Source organism: Cebidichthys violaceus, unplaced genomic scaffold (assembly GCF_023349555.1).
Source record: "Cebidichthys violaceus isolate CVI_PGR_0920_01 unplaced genomic scaffold, fCebVio1.0.p SCAF_20, whole genome shotgun sequence".
NCBI lineage: Eukaryota > Metazoa > Chordata > Actinopteri > Perciformes > Stichaeidae > Cebidichthys > Cebidichthys violaceus.
The window spans coordinates 9,097,224-9,114,695 of NW_027176373.1; the positions used below are offsets into that span (position 1 = coordinate 9,097,224).

The 17,472-nt window shown below is 41.0% G+C and overlaps 2 protein-coding genes across 2 annotated transcripts; one reads left to right on the top strand and one right to left on the bottom strand.

Moving 5' to 3' along the window:
* Window positions 1-1,014: 1,014 nt before the first annotated feature.
* On the top strand, window positions 1,015-9,609 carry ca4c (carbonic anhydrase IV c). Its single transcript, XM_068716116.1, has 8 exons — window positions 1,015-1,069; window positions 3,463-3,510; window positions 6,998-7,162; window positions 7,277-7,422; window positions 8,221-8,313; window positions 8,423-8,489; window positions 8,641-8,804; window positions 9,378-9,609. The coding sequence occupies exons 1-8, from the start codon at window positions 1,015-1,017 to the stop codon at window positions 9,564-9,566; spliced, it is 927 nt and encodes a 308-aa protein (XP_068572217.1). The 3' UTR covers window positions 9,567-9,609.
* A 1,154-nt stretch (window positions 9,610-10,763) lies between these two features.
* asl (argininosuccinate lyase) lies at window positions 10,764-16,868 on the bottom strand. The gene is made up of 16 exons (XM_068716115.1): window positions 16,713-16,868; window positions 16,269-16,463; window positions 15,540-15,623; window positions 15,339-15,395; window positions 15,099-15,196; window positions 14,919-14,996; window positions 14,707-14,784; window positions 14,566-14,618; window positions 13,309-13,371; window positions 13,102-13,216; window positions 12,566-12,650; window positions 12,094-12,153; window positions 11,913-11,996; window positions 11,713-11,793; window positions 11,246-11,352; window positions 10,764-11,108 (listed from the first exon to the last, which is right to left on the bottom strand). Exons 1-16 carry the CDS (start codon window positions 16,809-16,811, stop codon window positions 10,964-10,966), a joined length of 1,482 nt encoding a protein of 493 aa, XP_068572216.1. The 5' UTR covers window positions 16,812-16,868; the 3' UTR covers window positions 10,764-10,963.
* Window positions 16,869-17,472: the final 604 nt, after the last annotated feature.

Consider the following 17,472-nt stretch of genomic DNA (forward strand, 5'->3'; position numbering starts at 1 on the left):
TGATTTGTCGCCGGGTGGACATACAGCATAACAGACTAGCAGAGGACCCACAGCGGGTGAGCAGAGGAGCATCTCACCAATCAAGAGTCCTCATTCACTCCACATCTCTTCATCACATCGTACAGATAAGCAAGACATCACCACACTTCTTATTTAGAGAACATACACCCTGTGTGTGTGTGTGTGTGTGTGTGTGTGTGTGTGTGTGTGTGTGTGTGCGTGCGTGCGCTTTCACACATGCACACACAGAGACAGATCTGATAGATGTCAGACGCACCGGTGCAATCTATGAAAATGTTATGTCGCACTTGACAGATCTTTGGTCGCATGTGGTTCTCATAATTACTGGGATAATGATCTCGTTGATTCAGAAACGGGAATGTTTTTTCTGAAGTGAATACATTTTTGCGTCCGTATGAAGCAGAGCTGAGGAATGAGCTACAGAATTCTTAATTCAATAACTTCACCTTTTTCTAACTCCACACCCTCAAAATCTTTTTCATTTGCAAACTTATAGTCTTCAGCATCAACTGACGCTGAAGTGATGACTTGAGTAAATTTATCAGACTTCACTTTGCTCCCTCTGGAGCCACAAAAGACTATTTTTATTTAAAAGACTATATGTAAAATACAGGAGTTTCCCTTTAATTTGGACAGTGTATTTAAAACCTGGTTGTAACTTGCGTGACACAGTTTTTAGTCCGATGAAGGAGGCAGACTTCAGTTTAACGCACAGGAAACTAACTGGAAGTAACAACACAATATATGATTTTTCCACCAGGTGTCCGTCTTTCCTCGATCAGACACCTGACAACTTTCTCAGAGTGACTTTTTTCTCTCTTCTCTCATTGTTTCACACATACACACACACACACACACACACACACACACACACACACACCTTTTGTCAAACTCATGACGGCCTCCCTCCCACCCTCAAATGCAGCTCAGAGTCAGTATGTGAAGGCAACTGAAATTAGTCTGTCAGGATCTTTTCTGGTGTCTGTGCTGATCATGGATTTTTCTGTCTACCTCTCGACTCTGCTGTCCCTCCTCTCTCAGTGCACAGGTAGGACACACACACACACACACACACACACGTACACACACACACACACACACACACACACACACACACACACACACACACACACACACACTTATATTAGTAGGACAATTAAAACTGCATACAAAATCTCAGCTTATACCACATTCTTTTAATTTGGGAGCATAATTTCAGCACAACATTAAGAGTATTATGTTGCAGAAATTGCAGCTACTTAAGATATACTAAAGATATTGTTAGTTTAATTAAGAAAAATCACAGCTGGTACGCGTTGTGAATGTGACTTGAAATACTTAATGTGATACCGAAAACCTTTTAGAAAAATTAAATGAAAGGAAGTGATTGAGGGGGATCACAATTAAAAAGCAGAAAAAACATTTCTACAGCACAAAGATATTCATATTTGTATCAGATTGTCTTTCATCTTTGCTTTATAGTGGATAAAACATCAGAAAACAGTACAAAAAAAATATATATATATATATATCTGTGGAGAAAAATTTAGAGCTCAAGGTGACGTCATTGTCTTGTCCAATCAACCATCCAAAACATATAATTTACTACAATCTAAGACCATGAAAAAAATAAAGATTTAAACAAAAAGAAGTCAAAGCTTAACTGTCTGTTGATGACCTAATTGGTTAATTAACTAATCTTTGCAGCTCTAATTTTAATAAGACATTGCTTTGTTTAAAAGCAGGCACTAACATTACCAGACCAAGTAAGGAGAACTGAATTTATCTGAAGTGCTTTCTATTATGAGTTCAACTTCTCTATTGCAAGAGGAACAATGTGTTATTTCTTCTTTCAAAATGTATATTGTGTTGTTTTAAAGGCTAAAAGAAAGTTGGAAACCACTGATTAAATCAATTTCTCCAGGATGCTGGTTCATTAATATATCTTGTAATTATAAGGGAAATATATTAAAGCTGTTGTATTCACAGTGGGTTGTCTCAGGTTTGACTTTTCTGTGCTGCATGTGTATGAGCCAGGTGGAGCGAAGCCAAACTCCACCTGTGCATTGTTCTCGGTTGGTGAGAACTGTTGTCTCCTTTCAGAGAATGGCATTGTGGGAGCTTCAGCGGGGTTAATCTGCGTTCCTATATTAGCTAAATGGTTCTCTATAGCGCCTTTCATTCCCACCGCTGAGTCAGACACTGGAGTTTCATTCACATCTGCAACACAATACACGACACCAGCACAAGACTGAATGACTCCACCAGCACCTGTTTGACGGACACGTTTAACACAGCAGTGCAGTCAGGGAGTCAGGTGAAGGTTTTCTGAGCCAGCGATCCAATCAGTGTAATAACAACCACTTCTGCACGACTGTCTGTACCTCCTTATCTACAACTCACTGTTTGATTTAGACATAATCGTTGGAATCAATTAAAGATAATGGCTTCCCTCCATTTTTTTAATATACAGAGTCAATTTAGCTTCTACTGTGATCATTGATTCAACAGAGCTTATGGTCACAGCTGCAACACTTGATGTCCTCATCATATGCAGGAAAGCCAATGTGTCTTTTCTAATGGTATTGACTTCATCACTGCACTCATACTGATGGTGGATTTGTTATATTTAAGGTGTCTGTTCTGAGAACACATTTTTAAGGAAGCATTTGCTGTTTTGCAGCTAAAAACAGAGCTTTGGTGTTTGTATTGCTTATTCTCAAAATTATATTTTCTCTTTTTTAGTTTTAAAACAATAGAGGAAAACTTAGTTTTACATTTAGATAATTTAATGAAGCTATTTTGTGTATTTTAGCCTATTTTTATGACAGCAGCGTTCTAGCTGGCTGGATACATAAGTTCTCTTTATTAAGCAGTCATTGTGGTTTCTTTTCAACTCTTAATGTTCACGGTCAAAGGCATTTCTTTCAGTGTTTGTGTAACCTCCAGTTAAAGTGCGTTGAGCTTAGCATCACAGCTGGTGAGGACTTCACTGAGTGTGTCCTGGTATATACTGTTAATCTATCATTGCTGACTATTTTGTCATGTTTTGTTCATATAAGTGCTATTAAGATAATGTATGTTTAACTAATGAACACAAAAAGGCATCTGAAGGACAAGTCAAGTAATATGACAATTAATAATTATCTTGGCTTTTGTGTGTGTGTGTGTGTGTGTGTGTGTGTGTGTGTGTGTGTGTGTGTGTACGTGAGAAAATGTTTCACCCGCTCTGACTTCTCAAAGTTCAGCTGCAGAGCACAAACACATTAGCAGATCAGCCAGTCAGACTGCTGACTGAGAACAAAAACACTGTCTAATGGGGCATGACAATGAGAAGAATTAATACTAATTTATTAACTGGAGGAAGCCATGTTGTTTGTGTCCTGAACAAGAATATCCTGTTTGTCTGTGTCTGAACTGAGAGCTGTGCTTTGTCTCCAGCTCAGTGGTGTTACCAGAGCCAGTACTCCTGTGACGACACATGCAGAGGTAAGACTACCGAGTATTTTAAGAGACAAACCCCAAAATTGTACGAACACACTCGACAAATCAATCACAAGTTTGTGATCCGTCAAAGCATCTGTAAGTCAAACCACATTGAAGAGCATTTAGCAGCTAAAGGAGTTGGTGGAGACCAAAAGCAGAGATAAACAGGGACGAGTGAATATTCGACTTACATTCATGAGATGGACAGATACACAACTCCACATAAATATTAAGGTTGCTTCAAGTCTGCTGGATGTGTAAAAAGGTAACTGTTAGCTCAAATGTTCACCCCATCAATTTAATTACATGAAAACACATCAGTGTTGTGTTCACAGCTTGTTAAAAACCCGTTTTTTAATAGTTTTGCACCAAAACAATTGGCTGAGAACAACTGAAAGCTATATAATGTTCATTCCCAGTGGGATTAGTAGTACTACCAATCTATTCACAACAGAGAGGTGACTGTTATTGTGTTTTTAGGAGCGTTAAAGGTGCAGAGTGTAAGAATACTGTTCATATGTGCATCCCTGAATGACCTGTTCTTTCAGGAGCATGGGGGGAAGAGATCAGTGTCAGTCAGTGAAGCCAATAATTAGGGCCCGAGCACCGACGTAGTCGGAGCGGAGGACCTATTGTTATTCTAATGTTTTTTATTATTATTATCATACCAGTTTCATCGCAAAAAGGAGGTGCTTGGGATACTGGGAATCTTTTGAAATTTGGCACAAAATTCAGTCGTGGTGAAAATTCCAGTATTATTGGGGTGTCCAGCTGCAGCATGACATATTGGCTCGATAGCGCCCCCTACAAAGTAGCCCCAACTTTGGGTTTCACCTAGCTGTATGAAATTTGGTAGGTATGTGGAACGTGATGGGACGTACAAAAAAGTCAAAAGGAGGTATATCCTAAACCAAACAGGAAGTCGGCCATTTTGAATTTTATGACGTTTTTGGACCGTTTCAAGGCGCCGTACTTTAACGAACTCCTCCTAGAGATTAAACCCGATTGCCTTCAGATTTGGTCAGTATGCTCTTGAGACCTTGGCAGTGAAACGATACTCAAAGATCAAAAAGTTATCGAACTATGTGTCCGTGGCGTGGCGGCAAAAAAACACCATTCGCCATGAAACAGGAAGTTGTTGTAACTCAGCTGTACATTGCCTAATCTGCTCCAAATTTTTCATATGTCATAACATCCTGACCCTGAACACATGTATATGACAATTTAGAATCATAGTAATAGCGCCACCTAGTGGCAACAGGAAGTCATAGGTTGTGTACTTTGACACCCTACTGCTCACAGATTAATCGGATCCCTCTCAAATTTTGTCACAAAAGCCTTAAGACCTTGATAATGCTTCATTGTGAAAATTGTAGGAAGTTGTCGAAGCATGGCGACGTGGCGGCTCTGCGAATTTCGATCCTTCGCCATGAACGAATAAACTGATGTAACTCGACTCCGCATCATCAGATCTTTACCAGATTTCACATGTTTGATTAAACTCCAGGCCTGAAGACATCTGCAAGCCAATTTTGAATCATAGTCATAGCGCCACCTACTGGCAACAGTAAGTTAAAGTCTTTATACTTTGGCTTGTTTCTCTTAGTTGGAAAATCAGATCAACATCAAATTTGTTCCACACAAATGTAAGAAGTTCATAATGCCAGTTCTCTAAGCTTTTGATGTTTCGTCGAACGCCGTTGCCGTGGTAATGCAGTCTTCGCAGTGAAAAACGATGGTCATTTGGAGAGGTTAAAAAAGCTCGAAACACAAGCAAACTTGACACACAGATCACAAGGCCAAAATGTAGTTCTATAATATGATTTTATTCAATCAGAGTGTTAAATCGGCTCAATAGCGCCCCCTACAAAATTTCGACGAAGCAGCCCTCGCAGTACGTTTCACATAGATTAACAAAATTTGGTAGGCACATGTATCACATGTGGACTTAAATAAAAGTCTCTTGGGGCCATGCCCTAAACCCAACCGGAAGTCAGCCATTTTGAATTTAGTCTGAATTTCTAGTGTCGTTTTTTCAATTTCCAGGCGCTCTACTTTAACAAACTCCTCCCAGGGAATTAATCAGATCAACTTAGAATTTGGTCAGAACAATCTAAAGACCTTTGTGATTAAAAGTTACTCAAAGCTTGTTGTTTCGTGAAATGCCGTTGCCGTGACGACGCATTCCTCGCCATGAAAAACAAAGGTGTTTTTGAGGGGCTAAAAATACTCAAAACAAAATCAAACTTGTCACACACATTTAAAATCCTGAATGTAGTTATCTGATGTGATTTTAATGCTTCAGAGTGGCAACTCGGCTCGATAGCGCCCCCTACAATATTTCGACGATGCAGCCCTCGCAGTACGTTTCACCTAGATGTATGAAATTAAGTAAGCAGGTGTATCACATGTAGACTTAAAAAAAAGTCTTCGGGGTCCATGCTCTAAACCCAACCGGAAGTCAGCCAATTTGAATTTTGTATGAATTTCTTGTGGTTTTATTTCCTTTTCCAGGTGCTGCACTACGAACTCCTCCTAGGGAAATAATCCGATCAGCTTAGAATTTGGTCAGAACAACCTAAAGACCTTGATGTTTCATCGGATAACATGGACTTGGTGTCGCGGCAATTTTACATGATTCGCCATCATCCATCAAGCTTTTGTAACTCAACCTTACTTTGTCAAAACTGCCCCAAACTTGACATGCTTGATTGCTGTCGTGATTTTAGGACTTCTGCATGCCAATATTAACTCATAGTCATAGCGCCACCTACTGGCAACCACGGACGTAAACAGAATTCTATAATAACAGCGGCCCAAACAGGGTTTGTGGGCACACCATGAGAAAAAGACTTCTCTGATCTAAATATGTGCAAACTAAGATGCTTGGAGAACAAAAGTTAATCAACAGTGTTTTTCAAACCATGTCAGTGGGCATTAGTATAAATGATCTGTCTAGAGCTTCTACATGAGAATCAGGTTAAATGTTACAATGAATGCTTCACACTACAATCTAAAGTTACAGAAGAGCTTAAAATGAAAACAGTGTCAAATTAAAGTGTTCAAGTAAAAACAAATGACACTGCTGTTCTGTTAACTTTCATGTAAGTCCAAATACAATCAGTAGGACACTGCAGGGAGTTGAACTCCATCCCAGTAACCTGACAGTCTGTTATGTTACAAATACTGAAGCACATTCACACGTTAATTTTCTTAATGATCTTAACAGGCTTACATTTATGATTGTATCGGAGGTACACTCAAAACATTTGAGGCTTAAGACCTGGCAACATGGTCTTGCTATGCTGCTGGTCGACGCAGGAAATATCATCTAACTTGTGCAAGCAGTGTATGATGGTCACAGAAATGCATTGCCGCATCAACCAGAGTCCTGCCAGTACCCTCGACGTGTGTGACGTTGCGAGGGCCCGATCAATGCTGCTTGCAGCTTTAATTTGATGTTGTTCCTGCTTCTGTTTGAATTGTTTAGACCCGATCCACTGGGCAGCTCAGTTTCCCAGCTGTGGTGGATTACGCCAATCACCAATTAACATCGTCACCAGCAAAGTGCACGTCAACAGCGCCCTGCCACCCTTCAACTTCATCGGCCACACCAACACAATCAACGTCACAGTGGAAAACAAAGGACACTCGGGTATTTAAGAGCCCACTTTATTATTCTTGTACCCTCCAGACTTTTACCAGATGTTGAACACCTCTGGTTTGTTGATGTTCTCTTAAGTTTGACTTTGTATTCTCTTCACTGTAGCTCACTTTTCTCTACCGCAGTCAGTCCGACTGACAGGAGGAGCTCTGCCTGGTCACTACAGAGCCGCCCAATTTCACTTCCACTGGGGAGGTAATGGGAGGCCAGGATCAGAGCACACCATTGACGGAGAGAGGTACCCCATGGAGGTACGTCACACCGGAGCCTCAATATCATTTGCTGTGATGGAAATAAAAGAGGTGTGCTGGAAAAAGATCTTTTAGACAACGCAGGGGTCAAATGAATTTCACTTGGTGATTGGTGCATAACAATTAACAGTCACAGTAGTATATTGATATGCAGATTGCAGAAAATCAGCTTCTTAGCAGAGCAAACGATACGCTGCAGTCTGCGCTTGTCTTTGGCGGTGGCTGCGGTGTACCAGAGGGTGATTTAGCCTAACTTGTTATAAAAACACCTTTTTAAGAAATGTAAAAGCTTCAAAATTTACAAATGAGATAATTACTGACATATCTTTCATTGTAGAACAAAACATTAAAACTTATTACAGGCATCTAACAGAAGAAAAAAAACATTAACTTTGATCTGTAAGTGCAATAACACCACTTATTTTCCTGGTTTTAGGACTCAACAGGGCTAACGTTTTACAAATAACAAAATGCAAGCATACGTCTTCAATGTTTTGTTTGTTTATTTATTAAAATCATATAAGTACAGGACTAACAGAGTTACAAGAGCCACGGTTAGCATGCCTCTCTTCACGTAGGGGCAGTACAACATGCTATATGTGTTCATATTTATTGTGATTAACATGAGTCTGTCATCGCTATCTATCAACCAAACCAGCCAATCAGAAGAGAAAATTGCAACCACCCAATAAATTAACCCTATAATGAGAGGGGAGTTCATGTTTCACACAGTTGTGTGTCACACAGTGAGCTGCACCACTAATACTGGAACTCATTGGCTGTGTTTTGGGTTTCCAGCTGCATATAGTCCACATCAAGGAGCCGTACGGCTCTCTGGCAGAGGCAGAACATGACATGGCGGGCATCGCTCTGCTTGCCTTCCTGTTTGAGGTAATGCAATTTATATTTATTCATCTTGATGACTCTGCATTGTTAATAATACAAATTGAAAAAGAGCATTTATGCTTGTGTCCTAATGTTGATGGTGTCGTCCTCACAGGAAACATCAGATGATCATCCTCATCTGGACGCAGTAATAGCTGCTTTGGGTCGAGTACAAAACAATGGTATGTTTGGTCACTAAGAGCATAACTGACTTTTTTTATAGTAAAAGAGCCCTGAGCCTTTTATTGAGATGCATTTTCTAAGTCTGTTGTACATTTAAGTTAACCTCGACTTTCCTTCCAAACACGTCTCCACTCGTCTTTCTATGTTAAGGCAGCAGCACTGAGATCCCTAACTTTCAACTCAGCAACATTATCCCGTCAGCGAAGGACCTCCACAGTTACTACCGCTATGTGGGCTCCATGACCACTCCAGGATGTGAACAGGCAGTGGCCTGGACGGTGTTTCACAGGACCCTGTCCATCAGCAGTCGACAGGTGAGCAGCTATAGATGGAGTCTACACACTGGTGACAAACTAGTGCTCCCCGTTGTATTTCCTCAAACCTTCAAACTGACCTTTGATATAAAATACAGATACAGGTAAACCTTTTTATGTCCTTGAAATGATTCATTAAATGACTTCTACATGACAAAATGTTTGGTAAAGACATGTTATGTTACTGGTGTGAGAGATGTTTGCCTTCTCTCAAATATAACGGGACTATATGGCTTGTTATATCGGCTTGTGGTTCTCAAATAAATACATTTGAAAAACTCAACAGCAATGTCTCTTTCCAGAAATCATGAACTGGTCATGATTCATGATAAATAGCATTACAGGTAAGAGGGAAAATGTGTTTATTTTGGGGTGAATTGCCCCTTTAAAATAAGTCTTTCAGAGACTAGAACAAGAACTAGAAGTCAATGTTGAAAGTCTGAAGGATCAGTGCCTGTAAAATAATATTTGAGTCACTGAAAGACACATTGTCCCTATTTGCAGTAGAAACATAATACTTTATAATGCAACTTCTGACTAAAAGATGCAAAATCTTTTTCCTCTCCTCTCCAGCTGGATGCAATAGTTGAGCAGTGTCAATTCTGGACAGGACAGCCCATGACGGATATCTTCAGGCCCACGCAGCCTCTGGATGGCAGAGTTGTGTACCGGTCTGAGGCGAGTGCAGCTCTGACGAGCGTGGTCCTCCTTTGGCTCAGTGCTTTCTCAGTTGTGCTCGGGACAACGTGTCTGATACACTGACCCGGCACATGAAGACACAGGATGTAAATGATAAAAGCTACTGTATGTATAAAGGCAACTTTTACCTGTGTGATAGTTAGTCATTTAAAGAATGTCACCTGTATTGGCACATGAATTACAGCTAAGTTATTGTGCAAAGGGAAGGTAAACTGTCCACCTCTGGATAACACTCAGTATGTGTTAAGTCTTTAGCTCAGTTAGGACTTTCATTTTCCTTATTTTTGTTGTCATTAGGAGTCAATATATTAAATGTGCACACTCAACTAAAATCTGCTTTTCCTTAAATGTGTTTAGAGTAAGATAGAAGTGTGATGAATCAAAGTGTAGAATTCTGGGTTTACAAGTAAGTTTGTTTTTTTCCTTTCTGAGTTACAAGCTCTGGGACTTTTCCCATTTGCTATTTCTTCTTTACTTGACATCCGTATGGTTCTATTCACTGTCAGACAATTAAATGTAGCAGATTAGAGGATGAAGGCATTTCAATTGTACTGTACACTTGTTTATGTTTGGAAAAAAAAAATGAGTTATAAATGTACATAAATGCCTGTAATTCTCAGCCAGTATAATGACTCCTGCTTATGACTCTTACTAAGTGCTTAATGCAATGCTTTGTATACAACAAACGTGTATTAAATTAACACTGGGGACAGATGTACTGCCAGATTAACCATGAAAAATAATTGACAGTACAAACCATCAAATTGATATGAAATTGATATATGAACCCTTCAAAGGTGCTCCGATTGGGGTTTATAGCACCAATCGTTGATTGTATGTCATTTGTCTGACACTGATCACTGAGTGTTTGTTTCTTAAGCATTTTTTACAGAAGATTTCTATTTAACACCTTGAAATGTTTTACACTTTTGCCTAAAACTTATATAGAACCTATAAAACTAAATCTATATCCTGAAGAGCTAAATCTGCTTTGCCTCACCACAACATGCTTTGTGTGGAGCTCATCAGCAGGTGAGTTTTATTACATTAACTGTAATTTGACAGTGATCGTATGTAGTTACCATTAAATTAACCAAAACACCACACCTATTTCTGCTGTTATAACTTTGGGCAGACCGATCACTTAAACCATTCTCATGACTTATTAGTTAACACAAGCCTATCTGTGCCATTAAGCACCATCTTGAGTCTGTGTGGTGGAAATCAGTTGCTTCAATGGATCAACCTGTAACACAGTGCTAGTTTGAGTAACATTTATTTTGTGTCAGGTCCTTTGTAACACTTATGATCGGTCCATGATCAACTGAAACATCATAGGTACTTAAAAAGAAAAGAGGAGACAATTGAAAGGTCCCTTTGACCTCAATGTGACATTTCCTAATAATCTAAATTGTGGCAGTAAACCTGATTCAAAACATTAAAGTGAGAGCAGGTTGAGGTCACTGTGTCTGCTTCTGAAGCCAGCTCCTCAGGTGTTCTACCTGTGCAGTAACGCTACTCTTGGCCGTTCCTCCGGGGGCGCTGTACTGCTCCACACTGCTCCTGTAGTCCCACACTGAGGACACGTCACTTCCAAACAGAGGGCTGAGATGAAAGAGAGGGCAAATGTGAGAAAATCAAAATGGCTGTTGTTGAAAATCGTAACAATCCTGTTCCATTAAACAAGAGGTTTTATTCTTTCTGGTTTTGTGTGTGTGTGTGAATGAGAAGAAGGCATTCACCTCACAGCACTCAGGTCACCCACAGTGAGTTGATTCAGGGCGATATTTTTGGATTCAGCTGCAAATACAGCTTTACCGGAAATACCATGGGCCTCTCTGAACGGCACCTGCAACGCAGAAGAACACACGGTTACACAACAACACACAAATACACGTAACACCATGTCAAATATTTTTTAGATTATCTTGATTATAGCTATCCCACATATAAAGCATTTTACATCTATCTGTTCTCTGTGGTTCTTGTTAAATGGAGTCACCAGAAAAGCCTTGATATAGCTAAGATGTTGTTTCTCACTTAGTGTGATCTGATTTAAAATAATGTTGGCTCAGCATTTTAAGAATATTCACATTGCACTGTTTGATTAAACAAACACTGTCTTTTATTTTATTTTGAATCAAATTTCGTTAAAATTACTTTTCTTACAACTTGCATTTGGATGGGAGTATACCTAAACACCACTCACCCCCTTCCTCACAAGGTAGTAGGCCAAGTCAGTAGCCAACATGTCCGGACTGAGGGCGGCTTCCATCACACTCTGGTTAATCTGAAACACCGGACAAACATCAACCAAAACAGAGAGAGGTCAAAGTTTTTATATAAAGTAAACGCAAGCAGTCACAACCAAGTTTTTCAGAATAATCAACACTGTCTTAAGTCTCTGACCTTAAGAGTTGAGATAACTCCTGTTGTCACCTGCAGCACAGCGTGAACCGTATCATAGCAGTCGAACATGGCCTCCTTATCCTCCTGGTGAAGGATGACGAGGACAGTGTGACAAAAAAATGAGAGAGGAAATACCCAGAGAAACATTGTAGTGAAAGCTCACAAAGACACACTTTCATACCTGCAGGTCTTTGTTGTAGGAGCTGGGCAGGCCCTTCAGTGTCATCATGAACCCTGCACACTGAAATACAGACAGTCAACAGTTTGACAAGAAAGCTCTGATTCTGCAGAAATACAACATTAGCTTTACACATGAATCATTTTCTAATCAGTAAAAGAGAACAGCATAGAAAGAAGCAACATTGTTGCAACAGGAAGCAACCGTGTTTATGGAACATGTGGTCTTTACTAGCACTAATTACAATGATCACATATGTTTGCTGAAATTATACAAAAATACATTTTTAAAGAAGCCATTTCAGCATCACTTGTTTTGTCCACATTTTGTGTTTCTTTTTTTTTTTTTACACCATCTGATCAAAAAAGGCAGTAGATGTGAGCTCTGCTGACACAACATAAATGGCAACATGGGCTCTTCGATGAACAGAAAAACAGACGGTTTAACAAAGAGTATCTTTAGTCGGAAGTCTTACGTTGCCAAAGACGCGTCCTGCTTTACTCCTGATCAGCTCCAAACTGTCAGCATTCTTCTTCTGGGGCATCAGACTGCTGCCTGTGCTACATACACAACGAGTACAGAAATATAGAGGAGTGAATATGAGGGAGACACGAGTTTCAACTGCTCAATAAATGACTGGGCTTCATGAAAAGTACAGCATAGCAGTAAAACCAGCAGCAAGATTTAAAATGAACTTCACAAGGCCAGATTGAAAGTGGAGGTGGACAACTTCAGTGACAGCAATGATTTCATATTTTCATTTCACTTCGATTTTAACAGTAGTTGAATACAATGTATTTTTGTTAAAATGACCAGGTGTACACATTTATCATCAATTATATTATAATTCACCCAGACATTTTAACATAGTTATTAGTATTTCTTAATGGCTTTAATGCACACATGGAGATTTGTAAATAACCATAAAATAATGATTGAATCAAAGCTTGTGCAGCCTTAAGAACATGTAAACTGTAACTTAGGACCACGTAAATGAAAACAGGAACTGACCTGTAAGCGTCAGAGAGCGAGACGAAGGAGAACTCCTTCGTGCTGTACAGCATCAGGTCCTCGGCCATCTTACTGAGATGGGTCAAACACAAGGAAGCCCAGAACAAGAACTCCGCTAAAGAAACACCCATGCAAACATGCGGTCACTTAGGAAAGACTATTTCATTTTAATGGATAAGAGCGCCGACACACGGATGGTTCACGTACCGACAAAGTCCCGCTGGCCCGTGGCATCCATGCTGTTAAGACTGATGCCATCAAACTCCAACTCTACAGATGAGCAGAAATGACATTGTTTCAGTTTTTAAAATACACATTTCATTGATAAACAAGACAGAAAAGACAGCTGCAACTTTTGACAGGAGCCCCGGCGTCGGCCATCAGACCTCTGGAGCTTGTCCAGAAAGCCGCAGCTCGCCTGGTGTTCAATCGCCTCAAGTTCTCCCACACAACTTCCTTTCTGCGTTCTCTACACTGGCTACCTGTAAGAGTTCGCATCCAGTTTAAGACTCTGGTGCTAGCCTACAGGGCAGTGAAAGGAACAGCTCCTTCCTATCTCCAGGCCATGGTCAAGCCTTACACCCCCGCCCGACCACTTCGCTCTGCTGCCTCGGGGCGATTGGTTGCCCCGTCGCTCAGAGGTCCCTGCGGCCGATCGACCCGGTCACAGCTGTTTTCTGTCCTGGCCCCACAGTGGTGGTGTAGGAGCCATTAGTTATGTCTGTGTATTATATGTTTGAATTGAGAGCCTATCTCAGGTTGACTACGGGTGGCAGTGCGTATTTGTGTGGCAGATAGTTTATATATGAGGCACAGGTGCAACTGACAGGGGTAATGATGCATGGGTGATGGGGAGATTGCACGGTTTTTACCGCAAACCAGACACACCAGAGGGAGACCAGGAAGATAAGTGATATTAAAATGTATTATCATTTGAATGCTAATTAAACGGGAACCTCACCCAAACGTGTGAACGCCTGGAATCTTTATGTCAAAGCGAGTAAGAAAACACGATCTTCTCCCGCACCCAGCCGAGTGGCTAGTTACAGAATCAGTCACTACAGGTGGAATGAACTTCCCACTGACGTCAGGACAGCAGAGTCGCTGCCCATCTTTCGGCGCAGGCTGAAAACCCACCTCTTCAGGAAGTGCTACCCTGAGCCTTCCACTTAGCACTTATTGTATTCATACTAGCTTGTTGCACTTATTGTATTCGTATTACTTTTTTGCACTTACTGTTGTTTCTGTACTGTACTTTGTCTCTGAGTTATGCTCTGCTTCATGCTCTTAGATGCTTGTTTGGAAAGGGAAATGTACTTATGACTTCTGGTGACTAGTAGTTCTCTTGAATACCTATGTTGAATACACTTATTGTAAGTCGCTTTGGATAAAAGCGTCTGCTAAATGACTGTAATGTAATGTAATGAGTAATAATCTGGCAGTATTTTACAAAAGTGGCCTGACCTTTCCGCAGTAGCTCCCTGTCGATGTCAAAAGGTGTTCCAGCGATGGCCCCACTGAAAACAACAACAATCATTCTCATTAACTGGTCCTCTCTGTGGGTGAAAATCAGTGTCGGATAGTTAGTGTGTGTTCACAGCGTACCTGCCGAGAGGTAAAACATTAACTCTTTTCTTGATCTCCAGAAGCCGGTCCACATCTCTGCTTAGAGCAACGGCATGACTGAGGGTTGGTTCAACCAGCGAGCAAGGAAACAAACGCACGAGAGTGATGTGAACAATACATCATCTAAAATATAAAAAAATAAAATTAAAAAAAGGTGTCGGACGTGTAGGATTCGCTTCACTTAAGGTCACCTTAGAATCCAGTGGCTCCATCTGATTGGCTGAGCTCTCTGCATGTGGGTGTAACCAGGAAACAGGACGTCAATTTCTCTGGAGGTTCAGAAAGAGGGTATAGGGCAACTTTTTTTTTTTTTAAAAAGCACCGTTATAAGTGTGTGTTTGCGTGTGTGTTTGCGTGTGTATCCGTCTTACGCTGCCGCCCGCTCCACCATGGTCGACATCAGCTGGAGGGCATTGTCTGTCAGGGTGGAGATGGCATCTCTCAGCCACAACCTCATGTCAGTCACGACCTGGTCAACACACACAGCACAGCGAGCGTCTCACTTTATCAGGTACCACAGCTAATGCGGCTACAAGTCCAAAAAGTAATTCAGTCACTACAGTGTTATTATTATTATTATTATTATTATTATTATTATTATAAGAACAAACCTGGTCGTTTCTGCTCCTGCCAGTGTGCAGCTTCCCTGCAGGTGCACTTATCAGCTCCTAAAACAAGCAGTGAAAAGATATTTTTTGCCTCCTTATTGAGTAAGAGGAGTCATACGTAGAAATGTCCTTAGTCACAGAACACTATATATGCAAGTAATCCTGAACTGTCCAATCCAATTTTACAAACGGGCGCTACCTCACCTTTAGCCTGCGCTCATTGGCAGTGTGAATGTCCTCATCTTCAGGTTTGATCACAAAAACACCTTTAGACCACTCAACAGAAATCTGGAGGATAAAAAAGGACTATATCACCAAGTAGGCTAATAGATACACGTAAACACAGCACTTTTCAATCGTAACAGCACACGTATGGACCCACTGAATTCTAGGCAGCATTCTCCACTTATGTTTGATTGTACAGCAAATTATCAACATCATATTAAGTGTTTCAGTATTGTATTGGTTGCCTAATGCCACTTGCATTGCCAAAGCAAAACATCAGGATAGAGGGCAGCCTGAACCATGACTGTGTGAGTGAAAGAATTACTGAAGCTGTTTCGCAGCTGACATCCATCACATGATGACAGTATTGTTCAGCACCGACTCAGCATAATACAGAGAGGAATTCTACTCCATTGCATGTTTTCAGCTCTCATCTGTTAACCTACATCCAACACTGATAGGCAGACAATGACATGTGTATACCCACAATGCAGCAGGAGTACATTTCCTTGCATGCAAGTGTGAGAGAACTGTGATCAGAAAGTTGATATTCATACAGCCTCGTCGTTTGCAGCTAACGCCAAGTGTCAGCTTGGATTTCGAATGTGGTGAACTTCCTTGAGTGAGTGATAGATAGATAGAGATAGAGATAGAGAGAGAGAGAGAGAGAGAGAGAGAGAGAGAGAGAGAGAGAGAGAGAGAGATCACCTGATCCAGCCCTTGTAGAATCTGGTTCATCTCCTCCGTGGTGACCAGCTTTGCCTTCTCCAGAGCTTTCACATAAGCCTTGCACCCTCGGATGTCAGCGCTCCACATCCTCTGGTCATAAGCGATGGAACTGTTGAACTTCTCCATCATAGGATCAGTGTCTCCCTGGAAGCGACCTCCCCAAAGTTTACTTCCCTTGTGAGCAGAGGAGACAGCGATAATGTGAGTACATTGCTACATTAACGTCAGATTCAACACCTTTGGCAGCAGACACAATCCAGTATGACACGTTAGCATATTACGCGTATTTATCGACGTACAATGGAGAAGAGCGGACCTCAGTTTGACAGCTTGCTTTAGCTTGTTTTAGCGTTCAGCTGGGTGTTAAAACAACAACAACACATGCCGTTGGTCGGGGTTCCTCACGCCAAACGTTAACATTACCTCTGTGTTGGCCATGTTTGTCTCCGATGTGTTTCTGTAGCGGTTTTGTCCGGTTGAAATGTTTTTAGCTGGGGGTGAACGTTGAATGCCAACGGACATAACAAACACAATGCCGACGGCTAGACCTTTTCTAGGCGTGAGGCGCGCGCGTGGCAGTTTGCTGTGTATGTCGCTTTAAAAGACGTGACGTCACCGAAGACGTTTAAAGCTTCATCTCTAACCACTGACGTTAACCCTTCACGAGACGGGGTACATCCCAAGGCTCTTAATTGCATCCTCGTTTCCCTCACTTGTGTCCTTTCCTTGCGTCTTAGTCCCTCCCACCAGGGATGCATGGAGAGACGCAAGGAAACCATGCAAGGAGAGAGGAAACAAGGAAATATTTTTCAAGAGATATGAGACGTCCTATCCTCAGTCCCATCATGTTTCTGATCCCAGCTGGATCAGCTGTCAGTCGGCTTTAACAGCTGGAGAGACTTTTGCGAAGTTTGTGTCTGTACACATGATCACTGTACTTAATAATAGTAACTAACTAGAAAATTTCGCAAGAAATTTTGACAGTGTGGCTTCTACTGCCCGAAGACGTCACAATATATACATAAACGCTTATGTTACCGGCAGTATCGTTGAGGTTCGATTAAGATAATGCTTCTCTCTTTTCTGCATTTTAGATTCATACTCTTGAAAAAGTTAAACCAAGTTAAAGCTGACGCTTTTATTTTGAAAACTTACCGGATGCTCTATCCCTTATCGGTGTCTG

Excerpts from the sequence above, each read along its gene's own strand:
- ca4c (XM_068716116.1), top strand. The coding sequence starts at position 1,015 with ATGGATTTTTCTGTCTACCTCTCGACTCTGCTGTCCCTCCTCTCTCAG. Across the intron at positions 3,511-6,997 it reads CTGTGACGACACATGCAGAG|ACCCGATCCACTGGGCAGCT; the intron begins GTAAGACTACCG and ends TGAATTGTTTAG. Across the intron at positions 8,805-9,377 it reads TGTCCATCAGCAGTCGACAG|CTGGATGCAATAGTTGAGCA; the intron begins GTGAGCAGCTAT and ends TCTCCTCTCCAG.
- asl (XM_068716115.1), bottom strand. The coding sequence starts at position 16,811 with ATGTCCGTTGGCATTCAACGTTCACCCCCAGCTAAAAACATTTCAACC. Across the intron at positions 16,464-16,712 it reads CAAACATGGCCAACACAGAG|GGAAGTAAACTTTGGGGAGG; the intron begins GTAATGTTAACG and ends TCTGCTCACAAG. Across the intron at positions 13,217-13,308 it reads GGGCCAGCGGGACTTTGTCG|CGGAGTTCTTGTTCTGGGCT; the intron begins GTACGTGAACCA and ends GTGTTTCTTTAG.